At 46.6% G+C, this 21,372-nt stretch overlaps 7 protein-coding genes across 12 annotated transcripts; 3 read left to right on the top strand and 4 right to left on the bottom strand.

The window, feature by feature from the left end:
* Positions 1-27: 27 nt before the first annotated feature.
* LOC111070637 (GATOR complex protein NPRL3) lies at positions 28-2,144 on the top strand. Its single transcript, XM_022361318.2, has 2 exons — positions 28-232; positions 300-2,144. The coding sequence occupies exons 1-2, from the start codon at positions 99-101 to the stop codon at positions 2,062-2,064; spliced, it is 1,899 nt and encodes a 632-aa protein (XP_022217010.1). The 5' UTR covers positions 28-98; the 3' UTR covers positions 2,065-2,144.
* Positions 2,145-2,305: 161 nt separating this feature from the next.
* On the bottom strand, positions 2,306-3,004 carry LOC111070642. The gene has a single exon (XM_022361328.2). It carries the CDS (start codon positions 3,002-3,004, stop codon positions 2,306-2,308), a length of 699 nt encoding a protein of 232 aa, XP_022217020.1.
* Positions 3,005-3,728: 724 nt separating this feature from the next.
* On the bottom strand, positions 3,729-5,938 carry LOC111070639 (digestive cysteine proteinase 1). The gene is made up of 3 exons (XM_022361324.2): positions 5,764-5,938; positions 4,540-5,529; positions 3,729-4,475 (listed from the first exon to the last, which is right to left on the bottom strand). Exons 1-3 carry the CDS (start codon positions 5,810-5,812, stop codon positions 3,865-3,867), a joined length of 1,650 nt encoding a protein of 549 aa, XP_022217016.2. The 5' UTR covers positions 5,813-5,938; the 3' UTR covers positions 3,729-3,864.
* Positions 5,939-6,283: 345 nt separating this feature from the next.
* Positions 6,284-21,360, top strand: LOC111070633. 6 transcript variants are annotated; one of them, XM_022361307.2, is made up of 9 exons: positions 6,286-6,743; positions 13,836-14,887; positions 15,780-15,926; positions 15,997-16,158; positions 16,229-16,405; positions 16,470-17,302; positions 17,544-17,565; positions 19,424-19,716; positions 19,785-21,360. In XM_022361307.2, exons 2-9 carry the CDS (start codon positions 14,476-14,478, stop codon positions 19,947-19,949), a joined length of 2,211 nt encoding a protein of 736 aa, XP_022216999.2. In that variant the 5' UTR covers positions 6,286-6,743; positions 13,836-14,475; the 3' UTR covers positions 19,950-21,360. The 6 variants fall into 6 exon arrangements, with proteins under 6 accessions (XP_022217000.2, XP_022216999.2, XP_022217004.2 ...); XM_022361312.2 differs by lacking the exon at positions 19,785-21,360 and having other exon boundaries at positions 6,295-6,743; positions 16,470-16,682; positions 19,424-19,696; XM_022361311.2 differs by lacking the exon at positions 17,544-17,565 and having other exon boundaries at positions 6,299-6,743; positions 16,470-16,592.
* On the bottom strand, positions 10,124-10,702 carry LOC111070627 (nucleolar protein dao-5). The gene has a single exon (XM_022361300.2). The coding sequence runs from the start codon at positions 10,700-10,702 to the stop codon at positions 10,124-10,126; it is 579 nt and encodes a 192-aa protein (XP_022216992.2).
* Positions 11,338-12,019, bottom strand: LOC111070644 (probable basic-leucine zipper transcription factor E). The gene has a single exon (XM_022361329.2). It carries the CDS (start codon positions 11,969-11,971, stop codon positions 11,432-11,434), a length of 540 nt encoding a protein of 179 aa, XP_022217021.2. The 5' UTR covers positions 11,972-12,019; the 3' UTR covers positions 11,338-11,431.
* Positions 12,527-13,560, top strand: LOC111070641 (procathepsin L-like). Its single transcript, XM_022361327.2, has one exon. The coding sequence runs from the start codon at positions 12,541-12,543 to the stop codon at positions 13,510-13,512; it is 972 nt and encodes a 323-aa protein (XP_022217019.2). The 5' UTR covers positions 12,527-12,540; the 3' UTR covers positions 13,513-13,560.
* Positions 21,361-21,372: the final 12 nt, after the last annotated feature.

Raw genomic sequence — 21,372 nt, 5'->3', positions numbered from 1 at the left:
GGTAGTTCTGTGCGATAAGCTACCGATAATATCGATGTGGCTCGACTCACATCACTATTACGTTGAAATAAAGAACATATTTTTTTTAACTCCTGGAAATGGAGGCGAATGTCAATCCCTTGGCCGTGATCCTAGTCTACTTTGACAGCAAGGGCGATCGCCTGCTTTATCGGTATCCCTATCAGACGCTTGGGCAAACAGAGGTGGCCACGGAGGAGCAGCGCAAGTCCAGGTCTGGAGTTTTCACGACTGCTGCGACATCCATCCAGTCCATCCTTCAATGCATTTTGCTCCTACAGAAAACGAAACCCCTATGCCGTCGCCAACTCGGACGACCTGCTCCAGACGCCCACACACATCAGCCAGGGTCAGCTGCAGGGGTTTGCCGATGAAGTCCTTTCCGCTCTCTTTGCCGTCAAGCCGCAGCTGTGCAATCAAAAGTTCGAGCTAAAGCTGAACGACGTGCGGTTTGTCAGTCATCCCACGCTGATTCCCCATAAGGAGCAAAGGCCCAGTAATGCCAGCAGCAGCATTTCCCTGCCCTCAGCTGGTGGGGCCACTGTCAATCCCGCGCCAGCCCCCGCATCCTCCGTCGTGGCTGTCAAAAAGCAACAGATGCTCATCAACATAGTCTTTGCCCTGCATGCCCAGGCCAGCTATTCGATTGTGAAGTGCTATCACGAGCTAAGCAAGCGCCTGGGGCTGGCCCTGAAGTTTGAGGAACAACGCAGCGGCTACCTTACGGAGCAGACGGCCCACATGGCTCGCACACACGACGAGCAGCAGCAGCAGCCGCTGGAGCGAACCCTCGAGCTGATCGCCGAGAGGTGCAGCCTGGCGCAAGCCCTCAAGTCTATATTCCATGATCTGTGTACCACCGGCCTGCTCAGTACCACGCTTAATCAGAATCTGACGCTCTGCTTCTGCCTGCCAGCCAAGGCTCACCAGCTGCACAAGAAGGGCAGCATGGTGGATCCCGAGACGATAGACCGCTGTCTGCGGGCTCTCAAGCCGTACCACGGCATGCTACTACTGGTGGACTTCGCGGAGCTGCTCGACTGTGTCCCGCCCACGGGGGCCAGGATGTTGTGGCAGCTGGTGGACGCCTACAATCCGCTGATTAGCCTCCAGAGCATGGCCTCCAACGCGGACCTAAGCATCGAGCATGTCTACAAGCTCGTCTCCCACCTGGTGTACTGGGCCAAGGCCACCATCATTTATCCGCTGTGCGAGACGAATGTGTACGTGATTGCCCCAGACGCTCCGCTGCACACGAAGTCGCATCTGGTGGAGAAGTTCTCCACGCGCTTTGCGGGCATGTCCCTATTCGAGGTCATCTCCGACTTCTCGCTGCCCACATCGATTGGACACCTGACCACGCCCCTACAGCAGCCGGCACGGCAAGGCATTCTCGCTCAGATGGTGCTGTGGATGCTGCAGCACCACCTGCTCATGCAGCTGCACACCTACGTTCAGTTTATGCCCAGCGAGGACGAGTTTGGCGACTCGGCTTCCTGTGGGCATCAGCTGCGTGGAGCCAGCGACGATGAGGGGGACCAGGAGCCCGATCAGGACGAGCTGCACGACGGCTCCATGCTGAGCATGTCCAGCCAGCCGTTGCCCGTCCCCGTGGTATCTATCAGTCATCGGCGAGACGTCTCCGAGGACCACTCTTCGCTGGCCTCGGACAACATTGCCGTGCAGCCCTCGTCCAGCCACAAGTCGAACTTCAGCATGACTGCCTCGCTGAGCACGGACAATTGCGACAGCATCGACTCCATGGAGGATGAACAGAAGCTGAAGGAACTGTTGCAGGTCTTCAACGATGCGGACCGGTCCGCCATCCGCCGCATACCCGCTTCGCTCAACGTCGACGATCTGGCGCTGCTGGTCAAGCTCTATCAGATGGGCTACTTCAAGAGCGAGCATCATCTCGAGGAGATCATGTACTTTGAGAACCTGCGGCGTTCCCAGCTGCTGCAGCTGCTCGACAAGTTCCGCGACGTGCTGATCATCTATGAGACGGAGGATCCGGCGATTGCCTCCATGTACAATACCAAGTAGATTAAGCATAGCATCAAGCATTCCGAATGCAGACAGAACGAATATACGTAATATATTTTTGTGAATTCCATAAATCGGGTTTTATTGGATATATTGAACCTCCAATTGTCTGCCAATCAGCTAAATATAGATTCCAGCATGTCGTGTATTCCATAGGACATCACAACATCGCTCCTTCCTTATAGCTAACTTAAGTTTACCAGTTTAATTCCAAGCGAGGCTGGTCATATGTTTCTGCCGGTTAATCGTTCGCGTCTGTTAGCTTCCTCTTTTTGTGGGAACGACTGTGATGAAGGAGCTGCATCTTCTTGGTGAACGTCATTGGGCAGTGTATGCACTGGTAGTGGAGCGGTGGTGGTCCGCCATTATTTGGCAGTGGTGCAACCACCGGCGCCACTACCCTGTTGGTGAAAGTTCTCCTCACCCGTGGCGGGTTGGGGGTAATCTCCTCCACCTCGTCATCGTCCTCAACGACCTCCTCGGTCTTGATGTATAAATCCAAGTCGTCTGTCTCGATGATCTCAAAATATTCCGCCGCCGTGTTGTCGTTGTCCACCTCGTTAATCACCGGCAAAGTGCAATCATCATCGATCTCTGCCTCGTTCCTCACGTTTACTGGCGGCCAGTTGTCGTCGTTTATAGAAATTTCTTCGTCAGTTAGTTCTCTCTTCACCGGGGCCTGGCTCTGCATGCTCCGGCAGTACTTGCGCTTGAATCGAAAAGCCTTTCGCAGCTGCTCAAAGCACGGCTGGCATAAATACTGATGGTGGCCGTCTCCTTCTTGCACACTCAACCCAGTGAAATCCCTAATCAGATTGGCCGGAAGGTCTTCCGGCTCGTAGGGCAGGCTGTCATCGAGAGGAGCCTGTTTTTGTTTTGCAAAAATGTCCACTGGGTCCACGGCGTCTTTCAGACAAATACGGCACTTAAAATCCGCCATGATTTCTTGTTAGCTAAGACTCTTAACTGTGTAGCGGTGTATTCGGCCAGGTTCGAGCAGGCTGGCAGAAAATGTCTGTCCTATGGTGTTCCCCCGTCCTTGGTTGCAATAATGCCCTGTGTGATTACCTCTCGTAGCGAGCACGTGACCATCACTTGCTTTATTTAAACCTGCGGCGGTGCCACCTAAATACAATTGTGTTGTTAATATTTTTGTAAATTTGTATAATTTTTATTTATTTTTTGTTTATTGGAGTGAGTGTGACCGCGGACCTTCCGATAAAATATACCATCCGACCCTCAGAAATATACCTCGTCATTTTCCAAATATACCCTAAATATACTGACGGACACGTATACACGTATACTGACACGTTGATATTCCTCGATTTTGATATTCGGTTTAATATTACTATGATTCTTTGAATTATTAATCAGTTTACTTAAAGATTTGCTAATCATAAGTACTCACAGAAATATACTGTAAATATACCATCAACTCAATTTCGACGTCATGCTGCAGGGTTGCAGTTATAAGCTATTGGCGGGCTCGCAGTGAAATTGATTTAAAAAAGAATAGCTGATGCAAATCGAGCAAAGCTTAGCAGGGCACAAGAGTCATTGGTCTTTCCGGCTTATCGCTCCAGCCCAGCTGAACTTAGCCAATAGATCTATGGAGCCACACCACATATAGCCTTCCAGAAGCCCGATAAGAAGCCACAGACTGGGATTACAAAAGAGCACATATAATATCAGCTCATTTCAATGTATTGCATATTTAGCGCCCGCGGGGCGAGAAAATAAAATAAAAAAGGGGTATAAAGAAACATACAAAAATGGCCGAGCGATGCGAGAAGCGTTCTACATTTCCACATAGGTGGGCATGGTCATTACGCCGCAATTGTTCTTGCGTGCTGACATCAGGATGTATCCGTCGTTGCCCCAATAGGTGGACCAGGAGTTCTTCACCAGCCAGTAGTCCTCGCCCTTGATGGTGCCGAAGCCCACGGCCAGAACGGCATGATCCAGGCCATCCACATCGTTCTTGCACTCTGGCTCGTAGTACACGCCGTGCGAGTAGAAGCTGAAAGTCTTTGGTGAGGCATCAATGGCCACCGAGAGGGGTCCGTGCTTTAGGAGGGCCAGCTTGAACGCGCTCGGATCGTTGGTGGTGACATTCACAAAGCCCTTGATTGGCGCCACAAGGGTGACGTTGTTGATGCGACAGTAGCCGTCCTGGCCAAGATACGGACCGTACTCCTCCTCAGTGGGTACGCCGCCCACCTGCATCATCCACTGATAGACACGGAAGTCCTCACCGCCATCGCAGCCATTGTTGCCAAAGGGCCAGGAGCAATCGATCAAGGCTTGCTGCGACAGACGGACCAAATTGCCCCCGTTCTTAAGGAAGAAGGCGCCCTCCAGGTGGCCGATGGTACCGAATGACCAGCAAGATCCGCACACCGATTGGTCTAATATGAAAATAAAATACATTTTGAGTTTGAGCAGAGAAAAACGCCAGATCTTTGGGCCTACCTTTGACTGGGGTAACAGCACCGAACAGACGCCAATCGTACTGGTCGGGAATCTCATCCCGGTGCTTAGACACATCGTAGGGGAAGGGCTTGCCTGTGTTGTAGCCGCCAGACGATTTGTAGCCGCGTCTGGCCTTCAGCTCCTCCTCGGTCTTGTCGGCCAAATGATTGACGGCCAGCGTGTAGGTTAGCTTAGCCCGGTTCTTGGAGTGAATGTAGCGCAGATTCTGGCGGAAGATGTTCTTCCGGTGCTCGTGCTCCTTCTCAGTGCGGTAGGTCATGCCGTGCTTGTGCTTAAAGTGGTGGAAGGCCCTCTCCACGTGCTCGTCGGTGCGCGAGATGAACTCTTGCATCGGATTGAAGGTGGCATAGTGGCCAGTGCCCGGCCCGGGGAAGCCCACGCACGTCAAGCTCTCGTCGATCTCGAACACCTCGTTGGGGATATCGTCGTGCTCATAGCTGTCGTAATCCAGGTAGTAATGATCGTAGTGGGAGCCCAGGAGTGTGTTGTAGCCGCGCATCTCGTAGCGCACGGGGATGGGCATGCGACTGGCCGGGTAGTGTGGCGACTTCTTGTAGCGCACCCACAGCGTGTATACGTTTTTCTTCTGGCCGATGGTCTCCTCCAGGCGGAACTTGTCGCAAGTGAAGCCCAGGAAAGTCTCAGTGCCGATCAGCTGGAATGGCTTGGCGTCGGGCAGGATGCTCTGAATTTCCACCTTCTGGTCGGACGTGCCGTTGACCTGCAGGCAGGTCAGCTTGTTCATCTCCTCGTGCGTGGTGATGGGCGCCAGCTTCAGCAGTGTGCCGTAATCCCCGTCTCCGGCCAGCTGGTACGTCTTCACCATTCCTCCATAGTAGTCGATGCGGGATCGCTTGGTGTTCTTATCAAACCAAGCGTAGAATGGCTCGGCAATCTCGGCATAAGGTATGTACAAAGTGCCCTTCACAATGTAGTTGGGATCCCAGCGCGGCGGATTAGTGGCCTGACCTAAAGTAGCGGTTGTTGTGGTTTTCGGGGGAGAGAGAAAGAGGCGGGAGTTTATCAAGTGCAAACGGTAAAGGGCAGCCATCATTGTCTTGTCTTGTCTCACGCCACTTTTCGCATACATGGATATGTATATACATATGCATGTATTTACTTATGTGCATTCATTATTCTCTATATACCTATATTCTTTGTTTGGCGAAACACTTTTTGCAACCTAACCTTCTATTTACTCACCTGAGAGCGCCAGTCCCGCCAGCAGCGTTACAACTAAAAACACTTGCATTCTCCGGCAATCTGCACCGAATAATCTACACTTTAATCTTCAGATTCAGGATCGAACTAAAATGATGTCGTTTGTTGGTTAAAAAGGCTAAGCTCTTCTGCCGGCTCAACTTAATCTCTGCTCCGACATAAACTTTCTGTAGCGAAAGCGTGAGAAACGCGTTTTGGGATTTGGCATGCCACACGTTCCAACTTGAGCGTACATTTTCCGTTTAGTTTAAAAGCAGCCGGACGGATTGTTTCTTTTCTAGAATTTAAATATATATTTTGCGTTATTGTATGAATAAGAATATTATTACATTTAAAAAAATTAGTATTTTTTGAGTATGAACCCCACCTCGCCGTGTTTGGCCAACAATATGCCATGATGTCTATGGTATGTAATCAAAAGGGTGGATTTACCTTGCATTTCATTGCATTTTCTGGGCCATTTTGCCTGCTGTCCATACCCTCTTTTTCTTCAGCAATTTCCCAGCGGGAAATCCTTCGTAAAAAAGCTTTGTTAGGTCAAAAAGGATCCAAAAGACACAGTGTACGTGCGCCACGGTTCAAAATATATTGCTAAATGTATAAGTGGAAGTGGTACCGATAGAAGTGCCCCGTGCCCGTTGCAAAAACTTATTCATTACGGATGTACGCATCGTAAATGGCTCAAAATATAGTGTTTTATAAATGTTTAAGTGGTTTACGTGGTAGTTAAATGTACTCACTGCACCCATAGAAGTGCGCTTTGCAGATATCGCAATTAAAATTGCATTAAAATTTGATTGGAACGTGTGCGCTAAATGGGGAAAGTTAAGTGATTAGGGGCGCACAAAGTTTGGCAAATTATGTGAAAGTTTTAATGCGAATCAACGAGCAAAAGAGGCCAAATACAATGTGCCGTTAATTGGAGCAGCGACAAGAACAGGACCTGAAGGACACACAACGAGGTAAAGAGTGCCGATGCGAAAAATGCTGTAAATCAAATCAAACTTTGATTTTTCCTGATTAGCTTTCAGTGTTTTTTTTTTTAGCTCGTTAGATTCTACGTAAAAAGGATGGGTACATATGTATGTATGAATGTATGTATGTGGATACATACACACCTATTATGTAGCTCTATGTTGGAGTATCACAATTGTTGGTACATTTTCTTCTATAGTCTAACACACACACAGAAAGTGAACAAAAACAATTTATATCATATACAGACACATACATACATATGTATATATAAGTGAACAATGAGCTGGAGCAGGATGCCGCATAGCCTTGAATGGCTTCTAGATGAAATTGCGAATGAAACGGAAACAAAATTACAGTGATAAATATTTGAATAGAGATTGGGATTAAAATTTACCATGGACCATGGCAGAGTGTTATTCACTTAAATCTAATGGGAATTCAGATTTACCTACAAACATTTTGGAGCCTCAGGGAGGCCACAATTTTGAATTAGTTAGGCTCTGCTTCGGAGAGCCGAAAATGTAAAAGTTTTATTAGCCGTGTTTGCAGGACACACACAGAAAAAAAGAGAAAGAGCAAGCAACGTATTTCATTGTATGCACGTGTGAATGCAGGCATTTGTGTGTATTTTTGCACACATTCATACGTTTATATGTATGTATGTACATATGTATGTGTAGTAAGTCTGTTTTTCTACGCGATTTCGCCTTTGCTGTGTGTAACCTACATTTTAAACGGCACTGTATGTATGTATGTTTGTGTCAAGCCGAATGCCGTTGCCGAACTCTCAGTTGTAGAGGTTTCAAAATTTAAGTGGGAGTGGGGCCCGCGGCATATGTAAATTCGTCTTTATCAGTGCCTAAAAGCAGCAGCACACACGCACACAAACACACACAGACACATCCAAATACATACAAATAAAAGTGCATGCTTCGCAAAGTCTTATGTACCGCTAGAATCAACAGCACTCTCTGGGGAAGCTAAGCTCTCGCGAGAGCAAAGCCACAGCACGAAGTGAGAGCCGAAGCAGTGAAGAGCGGCGATGCAGAATGCAGCAGGATGATGATTGCGTTCGTTGCTTCCGTTATGCCGTTACTGTATCATCGCTCTCTCGTTCTACCCGTCCCCCGTGTCACTGTCCACTAAACCAAAGCCGTCTCTGTCTGTCCCTTTTCAGCCCCGCTCTTCAGCCATTGGACATGCATTTCCGTTAGCTGCCGCTGCCTGAAAATGTATATGCAAAGAGTTGGGCACAAATTGCATTATGCAGTCCTTAATGGCTCGTTGGGACATAAAAATATCTCGCACTTACATAAATTGCTCTGCTCTTTGCTATTTACTCTCCCTCTCTCTTGACCTTTCTCCGTCCCGCCCCACGAAGTCCACTGAAAGGGCCCGTAATTACATAAACACTTTTCCCATAGTCAGGTTAGTTGGATATTTGTTGGGCCAGCGAAACGAAACTTTTACTCCACTCCTCCTCCTGCCCTCTATCCCCCACAAAAGGATGCGAACATAACGCATAACATAAAAAGGGAAATCAAAATTACTTCCTAATTAAGGGGTATATATGTACATATTTACATATCCAGGCTTTGAGGTGGAGAGTCCCTTAAGGAAACTATACAACAAATAAGCATTGGCAGGACTTTATTTATTTAGACATTTAAAACGTCTTCCACCATACAGTTGCTCCCATTTTAGCTGTGTAAATGTCAGGAACAACATTTAGATTATGATGCGTGCCCATCAAAGTCAGCAGCCACACCTACGTACTGTGGGGATCCATAAATAGTACATCAGACACTTGCCATCATCATCCTCACATCATAAGTGCCAACAGCAGGGATACCATCATCCTCCGGCACCAAGGCGAAACACATTCTCCATTATAATTTCTGTCATTCAGCGGCGCACTTCCCACCGACCCGCTCCACACACATATCCCACTTCTGGCTATTTTTATGCCATTTCTGCATTGTTCATTGTTTAGCGCACATTATCGCATTTTCCTCTTAAGGCATCAGCTACAGATACTATTAACATTGCCACAACGCCAGTCTGTCCTCCTCCTATTGCTGCCGCTGCTTCCAGTTGCACTTGCATCCACGGAACGCTGCCAAGTCAATTGTACCCTGTACTCCTCAGACATGTGCTAAATAGGTCTGTCACTATTTCTCAAAAGATGAAGGAAGCACAGAAAAAGATTGTCCTTCATTCGCATCGATAATATATCACCAAGCTGCAATATACAAGTGTTGATAAGATCAATAAGAGCAACCCTTTGGGTAATATAGCTAGGTGAAGATATACCAGAAAAGCTGATATAAATATCCCTTCTGATGATGACCTCTGCTGGTTACATGTTTTGCCACCAACTGGATGTACCCGGATTTCTCTCTGATTTGAGCGTGGATGCGGATAGGTTGGGAAAAGGGATAGCTAAAAGGATGATTCAGATTGTTGCCACACTTCCACACTTTCTGCCCACTAAGCTGCCGCAGTGGGTGTCTCGTGTGTGTGTGGGTGTGGTGGATGGCGGTGGCTGCCACTACTCGTGCATGTGAGCTGGCTGCTATCTCTCTTGGGCACACAAACACTTGGATGCGAAGTGGCTTTTGTGTGTGCGCCGCAATGCACTGGCTACACGGGATTTCTAGCTGGCAATGCCACTGTCAGGATGTCAGGATGTTGGGATCTGAATTCGAAAACAATGGACCCATTGTGCCACCCGATGATGCTGTCTTCGGTTGCGGCCATTGTAGTTGTTGTTGCCCGTAAACAATTGTCGCCCTGATGCCTGCTCTATGCGCATCAGTAATTAAGTGTCTGTCCCTGGGCTGTGGGTGGGTTGTAATTACCATTTATGGACACTATTGGCAAGAAATGGCACGGAGCTTGGTGCGCATTCGCGTGGAAATCCCAACGCCTGAAAGTAGGCAGCGAATGCTGAAAGTCAGCCTTGGGTGGATGGAGAGAAGGGTTTATCCTCCTCAGTTATTATCTTTACTTTATGCTTCTCATCTGAGCTCGCAAATAAACCTCAACCTCAGCCCTTGTGATCGACCAAGTGATCAACGAAAAGAACAAGTGCGTAAAGGGAAAGCTACAATATCGTATATTGCTTGGATTCTCATCCATAAATCGTGTTAGTTGCTAAATACATGTTTACTGCTGTCCAAAGCTGACGCTATGTTCTTTGAAAACACGTGCATTTGATTGAGAAACAATTTTGGAAAAAATAGATATTAAAATATCATTTTTATTTTGTGATTTTCTTAGGGAGATCGTTATGTACGCCTCCAAATATATATGTATGCATAGGAAGAAATTCTTATTTAATTCCTGAAAATCTTCTCCTAATTTAACCCGACCTCTGCTTACGTTTGTTTGCTGCCACGGTGGCACGCTTTTTGGCTGCCACAGGTGTCGAGGTCTGCTTCTTGATGGGTGGGGCAACTGTCTGGCGCTTCGGTGCCGCCACTGGCTTTGGTGCCACTCGCTTCGGTGTCACTGTGGTGCGTCTCTTGGGCGCTGCGGTGGTTCGCCTACGACGCTTGTTGTTCTTGTTGTTCTTTTTACCGACGGCAGGCTTCTGGGTGGCTGGCTTTGTCGTCGGGGTGGCTACTGGAGCGGGGGTAACTTCACTTGATCCATCACTCGTTTCCGTGGAAGTATCATCTTCCGAACTTTCTCCCGATTCCTCTATCGAGCTGTCTTCTGATGCGCTGCTGTCAGAGCTTTCAGTGCTCACTTCCGAGTCGCTGATAGGATTCCCGTCAGTACCAGTTTGAGCTGAAGTGTCGTCTTCATCCTGATAGTAGTCCTCGGAAGAGTCGTAGTAGTAGTCATCATCATTATAAGAGACCTCCGTTGTACTTTCAGCTGCGAGCACAGAGGCACAGACCATTATGGCCAGGGTTAGCACTAAGAACAATCTCATTTTGTTCGGGATCTTTAAAAAGAATTCAATTCGGGAATTCTAGGCAATGAAATGGGGCTGAGCTCTTGTTATTTATAGGATTTTTAGAGCAGAGATACATGTTCTTTCTGTTATTCTTGTATTTGTTTTAAAGGCTTAGTTTGCTTTTCTTTCTATTGTTCGTAAGCTTTTTAAATAGGGAGCTTTTCTATTGTCTGACCGACCATCTGTGTGTGTCGTTTCTTTGTTCATATTTTTATCATTTGAATCAACTGCAAATTGTTTCTTTTTTGGAACTTTTGTTAAAGCAACGAACGAAGCCAGGAAGTATAGCTTTAGGGTTTTTTTGATAATACCCAAGACCAACAAACCACCAATTAATTAATGAAAATATTGCCATTACGTCAAACAAATCCATAAGACATTTATTCCATTAGTTATTTCAGTTTATTTACCCATAAATGTTTTTATATTTCAAGCATCATAGATCCCACAATAATATTGGTCTAGCGATAGGAAAAGAAAGCTTGTATCGAGACTATTTTTGAGAAGGCAGTTTTGATCTTTCTAGAAACCAACATTTGATGCTTATCAATAAAAAACATTTATAGAACGTAAAATGATTGTGCACATCTCATGGATAATACGTTTATAAATATGCATATGGAATGAAACCTTCCAGAAAACTTTATTTAGATAATTCAATTATTAAATTATTTGTTTCATTATCATCATATTTTTGCAAATTATTTAACCAGAACGCCTGCGATTTTTGGCAGCAACAGCGTTGGTCCGCTTCTTGGCTGCAACAGGTGTCTGCTTCTTGGCTGCTGCTTGCTTCTTGGCTGCTGCTGGCTTCTTGGCCGCCTGCTGCTTTTTGGCCGCTGCAACGCGACGCTTGGGTGCCACGTTGTTGCGCTTGCGAAGGTTGTTGTTCTTCTTGTTGTTATTGCCGGCAGCATTTTTCTTGGGTTTGTTTTGGATTGGCTTTGGCGCTGTCGTTGTCGTCGGGGCAGCAGTGGTGATGTCCGATTCGTCTGAAGTGTCATCATAAGCATCATCCGAACCGTCGCCAGTGGCATCACCATCTCCGCTGCCTTCTACTCCGCTACTGTCTTCATAATCTGCGCTGCCTTCGCTAGTGTCTTCATAATATGCGCTGTCTTCTTCTTCGCCAGTGCTGGAACCGTCAGCCTCATCAGCGTATACATAATCAGGATCGGTCGATGTTTGAGCCACCGCCACATGGGCGATGAGTACAGCCAATGCGAGGAGCAGCAAGAACTTCATTTTGCTTTCTGTTTCGGTTACTTTGAGAACTCAAAATGAGGTTTTTTCCGTTGGGGCTGCTGGCATTTATAGACTGGCCGAAATTTGTATTTTATTTTGCATAGATCTTGAACAAATATTGTGAAACAACATAAAGCACCAATAAGCATTTCTTTTGTTTGTCTTTGAAGCCAGCTGTGTGTGGCTTTCTTTTTTTTTAATTGTACGTTGTCGGGACTTTGTGTTCGAAGCAACTTTTGGATGAAAAAACTCTTGAAACTCAAGGTGGAAATGGTACGGAATAAATCTTGAAAGAGTTACTAGTGGATTCTGTGATTCTGACTGGTCGTATAATTCAACTGTCTTTGAATTACATAATTGGAATGCAGATAATATAAGAAGTTCTTTAGAATAAATACAAATGATTCACCATATTATGATAGTTCTGAGGTTTAGAGAACTGTAACTATTATTATGAATAATGGGAACGCAATGACTCCGCGTCAACTGAATGCTGTATGAGATGATCTTATAAATAGGGCCCCTTTGCTATGAGATCAATCAGTTGCGCTTTAGTCCAGCAGGAGAGGATGCAATCCCAGGCTCTGATAGTTTTATTTTCCCTCCCAACCATCGTCCATGGCATAGCCATTTGGGCCGAGTGGAAAGCTTTCAAAGTGGCCCACAACAAGAGCTATCAGTCGGCGGATGAGCACCGCCTCCGCTTCTTCATTTTCATGGACAACAGACACCGGATAGCCGAGCACAACAAGCTGTGGGCCAGGGGCCAGGAGAGCCACCAGTTGGGGATCAATCAGTTTGCGGATCTGTCGCCCAGGGAGTTCAGGAGAGGACTACTACGTGAAGGACAACTGTCCAAAAGCTTTGGAGATGTCTACATTATGCATCCGGAAGTGGAGCTGGAGGCTCTACCGAAATCTTTGGATTGGCGGACGCGGAATGCTGTGACCGAGGTCAAGAATCAAGGGGATTTCAGCACCTGCTGGTCGTTTGCTGCCACGGGTGTCATCGAGGGTCGTTACGCCATCAAATACGGCCATCTGCAGTCGCTGTCCGAGCAGAATCTCGTCGACTGTTGCCTGGGATCCGAGCGGGGCTACAATACCTGGAGGGCCATGGAATGCATTCAACATCTGGGTGGCATCGACACCGAATCGTCCTACCCTTACCAGGGAGCCGACGACGTCTGTCGCTATCGGCTATCGGCCAGTGCTGCACGCGTCTTCGGTGTCGTGGCCCTGCCCGAGGGCAACGAGCGGATAATGGCGCAGGCTCTGCTTCGAGGTCCTCTTGCGGTGTCCATCAGCTCGAACACCATGCAGTTCTACACGAGCGGCGTTTTCAGAGATTCCTCCTGCAGCAGATCCTTCGATCATGCCGTCTTGGCAGTGGGCTACGGCACCGATCCCCGCTTCGGCGACTACTGGCTGATAAAGAACTCATGGGGCACTCAGTGGGGCGAGAGCGGCTATATCCGCATGACACGCAACAGCAACAACCAATGCGGTGTGGCATCCGAAGCCTTTTATCCCATAGTCTAATCTCAAATTATTTTGCCATAAGAATATTAAATAAAAGCTCAAGATTGATCTAAGACTGAACTAAGCTGCCATTATTGGATATCGTAAGGGATAAGTCATATGTAACCCAATATTAATCAAACTGGAGTATCCAGCTTTGCCATGCCATCTGTTGAGTGGTGCAGAACCCCTTTGCTATCCATAGCTTTTCATTTAATTGTAAAATGATTGATATGATGATTATTTGCCTGCACGAAATGCCCTGCTTATGTACGATTATTTCCATAGCATGCCACACACTGAGAATTTATATGTTTGACCTTTTTTTTTCCGTTCAATTTCAGGCGGGGATAACGAGCAGCAACAGTGGCCTGGCCAGTGGCAGTGGAAGACCAACCTAGATTCAAAGTTCGTGCCATAAATCTTCAACTTGCATGGAATTAATACCCCACCACCAGCAGGAGGAGGGGGTGGCGCAACAGGAGAAAGTCTAGGTGGGGGGGCGTTGCGCATGCAACACACATTAGTGGGTCACTCGAAGATGATGACGCTGATGACCACAACCGCAGAAACAAGAGAAATAACAGCAGCAAAACAAGCAGCCGCCTTGCAGGGTAAAATTATATAAAATTATCATGCAGGACGGGCCACAGCGAGCAGCAGCAAGTCGGCCACTTGACGGCGGCAGGCGGCAGGAAAAGGCTAAGGCTACGCTGCAGCGGAGGGTCGCATGACGTACACGACTGCTGGCCAATTTGTCCGAAAAAGGAGACAAGCGGACCCAACCAACCGAACTTAGCCACTAACCAAGCGGAAACTGCAACTGCAACAGCAACAGAAACTGCAACTGAAACAAATAGAGAAACAAAAGATCAAAAGTGTACCCAACAATTGAAACTTTTCGGCCCGAATGGCAAAAGTTTTCGAACAATTGCCACAGCGTTGGGGCGGGCAGCGTTGAAAAGCGACGCTAAAAATGTCAAAATGGCGAAGTTAACGTTGCCGCGACTTCTGCAGCGACTGCAGCTGTTGGCGTTGCAACTGGCCACGCCCAGCAGCCAGCCGCCACAACATCAGCAGCAGCAGCAGCACCCACATCCACACGGCTGCCACCTAATGGCCATGCAACTCTGTCAGGCCATGCTCCTCTATGGCTGCCTCCTGCTCCTCCATGCGTCTGTCACCGTGTCTGCCTCGGCATCGGCCACGCACACGACGCTGGCTCTGAATCTCTCATCAGCCATTGATCTAAACCAACTTAAAAACCATCCAGGGCAGCAGCCTGAGCATCAACGCGCACAGAAACGTGACGCTGCCAATGTGCCTGATGATGACTACGATGGCAGCTATCCGGATGATATCGACGAACTTGAGGCCTTGCTAAATAATAAGTCAGGTGAGTGTGGACCACACAGCTGACAGCCCTAGTCCTAGGTCTTTTATTACAAAATGCAGGTCAACACTGTGGGTTGGGAGAGGGAGCCTTGGGGCTGGTTGTGTGTTACGAATGTGATTTACAGAAATCTGTACAGACTAAATGATTATATGTACATGCTATATGTGTGGCTTGTACCCCTGTTCCCACTTGGGGCATATATATAGTGTGGGCCAGATACTCGTACCTGGCTCTCTAAAAACTAGTGTAAAAAGTATTATTTGCGTGTTTATTTTCTTTCTTTCTAATATTTTGTTGATACAACTTTTAGCGAGAATTTCGTTGCGTTTCGGTTCGGTTTGCCATGAGTTTTCCTCGCCAAGTTCTAACCGGAATTCCCCAGAGATCATGAAAGCCATAAATTGCACAACATCCAGTCTGGTTGGGCCCATGCTGGTCCAAGGTTTTCTGCTGCTGCTGTTAGGTTTGTTGTTGTTTAACTTTTGGATTTTGGCATGCAGTGTCCCTTCCACCTGGGGACTGCAGCTGCCGCAGCGCTGGGGCTAATGATTCATGGGTACTCATGGGTTACTTTCCATCTATGTATGATGGGGGCTTTACCCAACAGAACCACAACAGAACAGCAGAGCATCTCCCATCAACACAGTACAGTCTGTAACAATATGATGAAGAATAAATAGCAATAAATAATATGATATTTGCATGCTAACAGATACTGAACTTTGTATCGAATTATAAATGCAAAAACTACCCACGTCCTTACAAATCTGCATAACTGCAGGACAGGACAGGACTGGAGAGGACAGAACAGGACTTTGCTGCACATTGATGTGGATTAAATTGCATTATATTTATTATTGATGCAAATGGGTTTTTGTTTTCCGCATTGCAGCAAAGGGCAAGTACATTGGGGCGCCGTGCAACGAGCTGAAGTGCGACGTGAAGCTGCTGCATGTGGCCTGCGACAAGGAGACGCAGACCTGCACATGCGAACGCAACTATCCCGTGCAGCTGGGACTGATAAAGGGTTGCGCCAAACGTAAGATCAGAACTAATTCAATTTTCTTTCACAGGATTAATTGATTCCCCCCACCCCGTTCTTTTGGCAGCTAAAAAACTGGGCGATCAGTGTTTCTACGATGAGACGTGCATCTACAACGATGAGAACTCCCTTTGTGTTCAGGTGCGCCACAATGCGATGTGTCAGTGTGCCAGTGGCTATCATTCGGTCAGCTACACGAAGCCGACACGGCGTGTCTTTTGCACGCCAGGTAAGTTGCAACCTCCTCCTGACTCCTTCTTCACTTCACTTACTCAACGATTTTTCTTTTGCCTTGGCAGATCTCAGCGAGCTGAGCTCGGATCTGCCCACGCTGCTGGGCGTCTCCACGGGCATTGCCGTGCTGGCCGGGCTCATCTGCATGGTGCTGCATCTGTTCAGCAAGACCAAGTATCCCAGGAGCCGCAACTACGCGGATGCCAGCATTCCGCCGCCCATTCTCTACTCCAGCGATACAGGTTTGAGATCTTTGCCGCGAAGGCAAATGAGTGGATTGATTGATTGAGATTCTCTTGCCTCCAGGGATACCGCTGACAGTGCACTCGGCACGGCCATCGTCGCGGTCTAGCATACGTTCGACGGGATCGATTGGCTCCTTTGGACAGCGACGGGCTTCGGTTGGAGGACAGGCGAGCGGAGCAGCAGGTGGAACAGGTGGTGAAGGAGGTGGTGCTGGCGGTGGAGGCGGCGGCGGCGGCGGGTCGAAGGGCATACTGGTGTCGACGTCTCGTACAGGTGCGGCTAGATCGGCTGCCATATTGCTCATATCGTGTCACATAGCGGCCGTGTCCAAACAAAATTCTCGCGCCTCATCGCGTCACACATCCGGAGCCGGTTGCAGCCAGCATTCGCGCGACGATCTCGACGAGAACAGTGGCGGCGGTGGCGTTGGCAGTGCGAGCGGTTGTCGCAGCTGCGAGAGCTCGCACTCGATGAACCGCCAACTGCAGAAGCAACTGAACCATCAGCGGCATCTGCTCAGCTTTGAGCTGTCGCCGGCCAGGTCAAAGAATCAGGATAGATTTAGGACCCTCTTGGGCATGAACGGAATTGATAATAATTATAGAACCCATGACGATGATGACGACGACTACGGTCCCCATAGCATAGATCCCGGCACTGTCCCAGCACACGCACCCACAAACGCCCACGCGCAGGCACATGGCCATGACAGCTATGTCGGTGGTGGTGCCAGTGGTGCTAGTGGTGCTGCTGCTGGTTATAGTTATGGTTATGGTTATGGTTATAGCGATGCCGATACCAATGGCGATACCAACGGCACTGACGGCGCCGAGCTGCATCATTTGCAAATTGGCGCACTCCCCACGCCGGCGAGTGAAACGCCCCGATTTGCGGTAATTCAACTCAATCATCAGTCGTTCAGTCCTCCTTCAATCCAGTCGCTCATCATCATCAACAGCATCAGCAGCCATCGATGCAGCAGATCAGCATTCATATCATCTGCATCTCCCATATCCGTATCCGTATCTGTAACGTGACCACAAAACAGCTCCACATCACAATGGAAACTAATTCTAAATAATGTATCTGTTCTCTGTTCTATTTGCTGCATCCACCACTCTCCCTCTCTCTCAGTTGGAGATAATCGTGCTCCCAAGTGTGTTCTTTACCTTGATGGAATTCTTTTTATCTAAATTCTGTTTGTTACTGGTAGAGCTACAAAATGCATACGATAGAAAGTGTACACTGTTCAGAGACATGTATAGATTCATATTCAATTCATTTATAAATATCATGAAAATCAAATGAAATATCTCTCTGTCTAAAGACACATTTCATGTACCCATTGGATGTTTAAATTCCCGTGAGTTTCTTGCTTATGGTTTCCAATTATGTTAGTAAATTAAATCGTTCATTTTTACAACATTCAAGCATCCACATGTGGGTCAGGGCCCTCTCTAAAATCAGGTTAAATTACTTTTACTTGTGTCCAAATTCATTTAATTTCATTTCACACCCATTTTACCGCCTAACCCTGATCTATATACCCATATCCGAATCAGCGCATTGCTTGCATAATTAGTGTTTAAATCGGTTAAAATTCTATCTCCCGAACTAGTTGAAAAGTGAAACAAAATTTTATGTTCTCTTGATGATCGATGTTAAATGTGCTTTCGAGCTCCCTTCTGTTTTCCAAATACAAAGTTGTTTCTATTGTTATAATTTCTATACTATAACCAGACACACACACACATACACACACACAAACACACACACAGGAATAAATCCAACTGCAAACCGACCGATAATTTCCAGCAAAAAGTGGCAGAAATTAAATGATTTACCCAATGGTAAATATATTCAAACGAATATATCATGGTTACATTTGAGAGGCGGATTGCTACCAATCCACAGATCCACAAAACAATGATCTGATGATATCAATGATACAAAAGATACAACCTCTGACAAGATGATATTGAAGCAATATGGCGGTGACTATGTTCCAAGCAAATCCTTCTCCCTCCCCCCGAACTTCCACATAGCATAACCGAAACACACACACACAATTTTGCCATTAACTATAAATAAAATGCATTGCAAATTAAGAAAATTATGACACACAAAACACACACACACACGAGCACACTTTTTGCATGCCTTGAGGGGTGCGTGCTCCTAGTGCTGCCAGCAGCAGGCACACAGACACTTAGCGGCTGCTGCTGCTGCTGGCAGGGCACGGAGACCCTTCAACTTACGGCTGACCTTTGCCCCAAACAATTTGATTGAGTTCACACACAGACACACCACACAAACACCACACACACAAGCTCTAAGAGACACACCCAATCGATACTTCCACACGATATGGCCACTCCTTCTATCTTCTACCTTCTACTATGTATGTACGTTTGTTTGTTCTTCCCTCAACTTTCTGTGTGCTCGAATGTTCTGCTAGTTTATCCAACTCTACATTTTGTGCGCCTTCAATTCAAAATTCGATTGCGGCTTGTGGCTTTTTGAAACCAGCAAAAACTTCTTTGCCTGTGTGGAATCTATCTCTATCTATCTATCTATCTATCTATTTCTTCCCTGTTCTGAGCTACGAGAGTATAAACGAGTGCGAGGCTACTTCAAAGGCTTGGCTAAAGTCTAAATATATGACTAGAGAAGGGACACCTTAATGAGAGAGTTGTCTGAGCACTAAAGCTATATAGCTTTACCTCTTCTCCGCCTCTCTCTCTCTCTCTCCTGAGCTAATCGTCGCACTCGTTTAGTCTGCTTCTGCTTTTCAATCGCTTCGGAATGAACTGTCGCTTCTTAGCTACTTACTCTATCTTCTCTTTATCTTTCGTAAATGTCTAACTAACCAACTACTCGTATGCTTACTTTCTTAAGCCTCTGCTTCGATATTCAATAAATTTTTTAATACTTGCAATTCTACTACTCCATTCGTATGCATTTTGTGGCTCATCTGGTTTATAATTGTGTACGGTTCGATTGCTTCCTTTTAGGTTCTCGAAGACCAAGTCTAGCATCGGTGCACAGCACGAGCTCATCGGTGCGCAGCTACAGCATGATGCGGTTCGAGAAGGAGACACAACAGAAGGAGATCCGGCAGGAGATGAAGCTGCGGCTGGCCCGGTTGCAGCAGCAGCAGCACCTCACGCAGAACAAGCCGCAAATTGTCATCGGTGAGGCGCTGCTGCAGCATGGGGCCTTGGGTCGGGTAACCATACCCACGCCCAGCCCACTGACGCCCAACTCACTGGACGAGCTGCTGCCGTCACTGGATGAGAATCAGGAGGTGAGTAATGATCACTACGCCCCTTTGTGGTTGAATCTCCATCTCTAAACGCATGTCTATGTATACAGTATCCACCCAGGCTACACGGGACATACAAGCAGCTGGTGCAGCCAGGTACCTCAGCAGGTGGCGGCGGGGGAGCTGGAGCCCTGCGAGCAGCTGCCGCCCAATCGTCTCCGGCCAGTGCAAACGGCTACCATGGTCCCTGCAGCTCATCGACTGAGGCCCTCTAAAGCTAGCCCGGCACCCCCGGGGGCATAAATACATATAAGTATTAAAGTATTCAAGTAGATCGTAAGCCAAAACCCAAAGTTCTCATTTGCTGCTGATTTGCTGTGCTGTTGTAGGGCGCCGATTAGCGAATTAAATTGAACGTCAAACGTGTTGTAGTCAGTCAGCTTAGATTATGTGTAACATAGTAAGCCCCTACCCAATGCCGCCTAAGCAGCCACCCCCCCGTAGCCTAGGCTAAGTTCTGTTACCGACTAAGCGAGTTCGTTCTCCAGTTTAGTAATGTATCATACATACATACATATGCATATGTATTTGTATATGTACGTAGCGAGAGAGTTAATAATCGAAACATTTTATACTTGTGTGTGTATTGTCATACAGTTTTGTAGCAGTTAGATATTTACAAATTAATTCGATGGAATGGCGCATGGGGTCAGGTCCAGGGATCCTTAACAACAACAACAACAACTTCTTCAGCGATTCAGAATTCGAATCCTTTCTCCCCTGACCCCATACGTTGCCATTTGATGGATCATCATGAATTGATTAGTTTAAACAAATTAGTCTCTAGTCTAGTGTCTAGTGTTTATCGTTAGGGTGAGATAGTACTGATAAAATATACGCGAAATGAATTTATAAAATTTATGTTTATGAACAAAAAAGAACAGAACAGAACAGAACAGAACATTGTTCACACGTACCGTACTCCCGATGAAAATGAAATATGAATATGAAATATGAGAAACTATTTATGAATACAGAGACAGAGACAGTAACAGTAACAGGCACAGTCGTTATCTAGCTAAATCAATAATTATGTTAAGCGATAAAACCAAAACAAAATGTTGATCAGACAAAGCTCTTGAGTTGAGTTGTTTGTTGTAGGAGCCAACGTAGAATGGCGAATCAATCGAATCTTTGTGGCAAGTCAATTTTAGTTTACGATTAACGAATTTTTCTACAAAAGGCGTTTCAAATGAATACAATAATCGAATAGATCAAATGTACATACATTTACTTACCCTAGAGCCCCCAATTCGATCGATCGATTTGATTGTAATAATTAATTAACCAACTAATAACTAAACTAACGAGTATTTGATACCATGGGTTGTTGCCTGTAGTTTGGTTCCATGATTTTTTGTGTCCCTACTATCTATACATAGATCTCTGTTCCGTTCCCCAAGAATACAAAAACCAGCTATAGAAGACGTTGAAAAAATACACTATATACACCTAAACCATGCCTACATATACATACATACATACTGTCCGTATATATGTATGTACTTACCTATGCTATACATACATACATATATGTACTTACGAAAGGTAGACAACATATCTAAGGTTCAGTGTTGGTTGCATACGGGAGTAAATAGAAATAAATGCAATTTTGTGTTTTCAAAATCATTCCGTCTA

This window comes from Drosophila obscura, unplaced genomic scaffold, assembly GCF_018151105.1.
Source record: "Drosophila obscura isolate BZ-5 IFL unplaced genomic scaffold, ASM1815110v1 contig_1, whole genome shotgun sequence".
NCBI lineage: Eukaryota > Metazoa > Arthropoda > Insecta > Diptera > Drosophilidae > Drosophila > Drosophila obscura.
The sequence above is the reverse complement of the archived record's forward strand: the minus strand, read 5'-3'. Positions and strand labels throughout refer to the sequence as shown.

What these genes read in the sequence shown, in the direction of transcription:
- LOC111070641 (XM_022361327.2), top strand. Translation starts at nt 12,541, where the DNA reads ATGCAATCCCAGGCTCTGATAGTTTTATTTTCCCTCCCAACCATCGTC.
- LOC111070627 (XM_022361300.2), bottom strand. Translation starts at nt 10,702, where the DNA reads ATGAGATTGTTCTTAGTGCTAACCCTGGCCATAATGGTCTGTGCCTCT.
- LOC111070633 (XM_022361307.2), top strand. Translation starts at nt 14,476, where the DNA reads ATGGCGAAGTTAACGTTGCCGCGACTTCTGCAGCGACTGCAGCTGTTG. An exon ending in TCTCTACTCCAGCGATACAG is followed by an intron (nt 16,406 to 16,469) that starts GTTTGAGATCTT and finishes TCTTGCCTCCAG; the next exon opens with GGATACCGCTGACAGTGCAC. An exon ending in GGAGATAATCGTGCTCCCAA is followed by an intron (nt 17,566 to 19,423) that starts GTGTGTTCTTTA and finishes GCTTCCTTTTAG; the next exon opens with GTTCTCGAAGACCAAGTCTA.
- LOC111070644 (XM_022361329.2), bottom strand. Translation starts at nt 11,971, where the DNA reads ATGAAGTTCTTGCTGCTCCTCGCATTGGCTGTACTCATCGCCCATGTG.
- LOC111070637 (XM_022361318.2), top strand. Translation starts at nt 99, where the DNA reads ATGGAGGCGAATGTCAATCCCTTGGCCGTGATCCTAGTCTACTTTGAC. An exon ending in GAGGAGCAGCGCAAGTCCAG is followed by an intron (nt 233 to 299) that starts GTCTGGAGTTTT and finishes TTGCTCCTACAG; the next exon opens with AAAACGAAACCCCTATGCCG.
- LOC111070642 (XM_022361328.2), bottom strand. Translation starts at nt 3,004, where the DNA reads ATGGCGGATTTTAAGTGCCGTATTTGTCTGAAAGACGCCGTGGACCCA.
- LOC111070639 (XM_022361324.2), bottom strand. Translation starts at nt 5,812, where the DNA reads ATGCAAGTGTTTTTAGTTGTAACGCTGCTGGCGGGACTGGCGCTCTCA. An exon ending in GGCGGGACTGGCGCTCTCAG is followed by an intron (nt 5,530 to 5,763) that starts GTGAGTAAATAG and finishes CCGCTACTTTAG; the next exon opens with GTCAGGCCACTAATCCGCCG. An exon ending in TGCTGTTACCCCAGTCAAAG is followed by an intron (nt 4,476 to 4,539) that starts GTAGGCCCAAAG and finishes TTTTCATATTAG; the next exon opens with ACCAATCGGTGTGCGGATCT.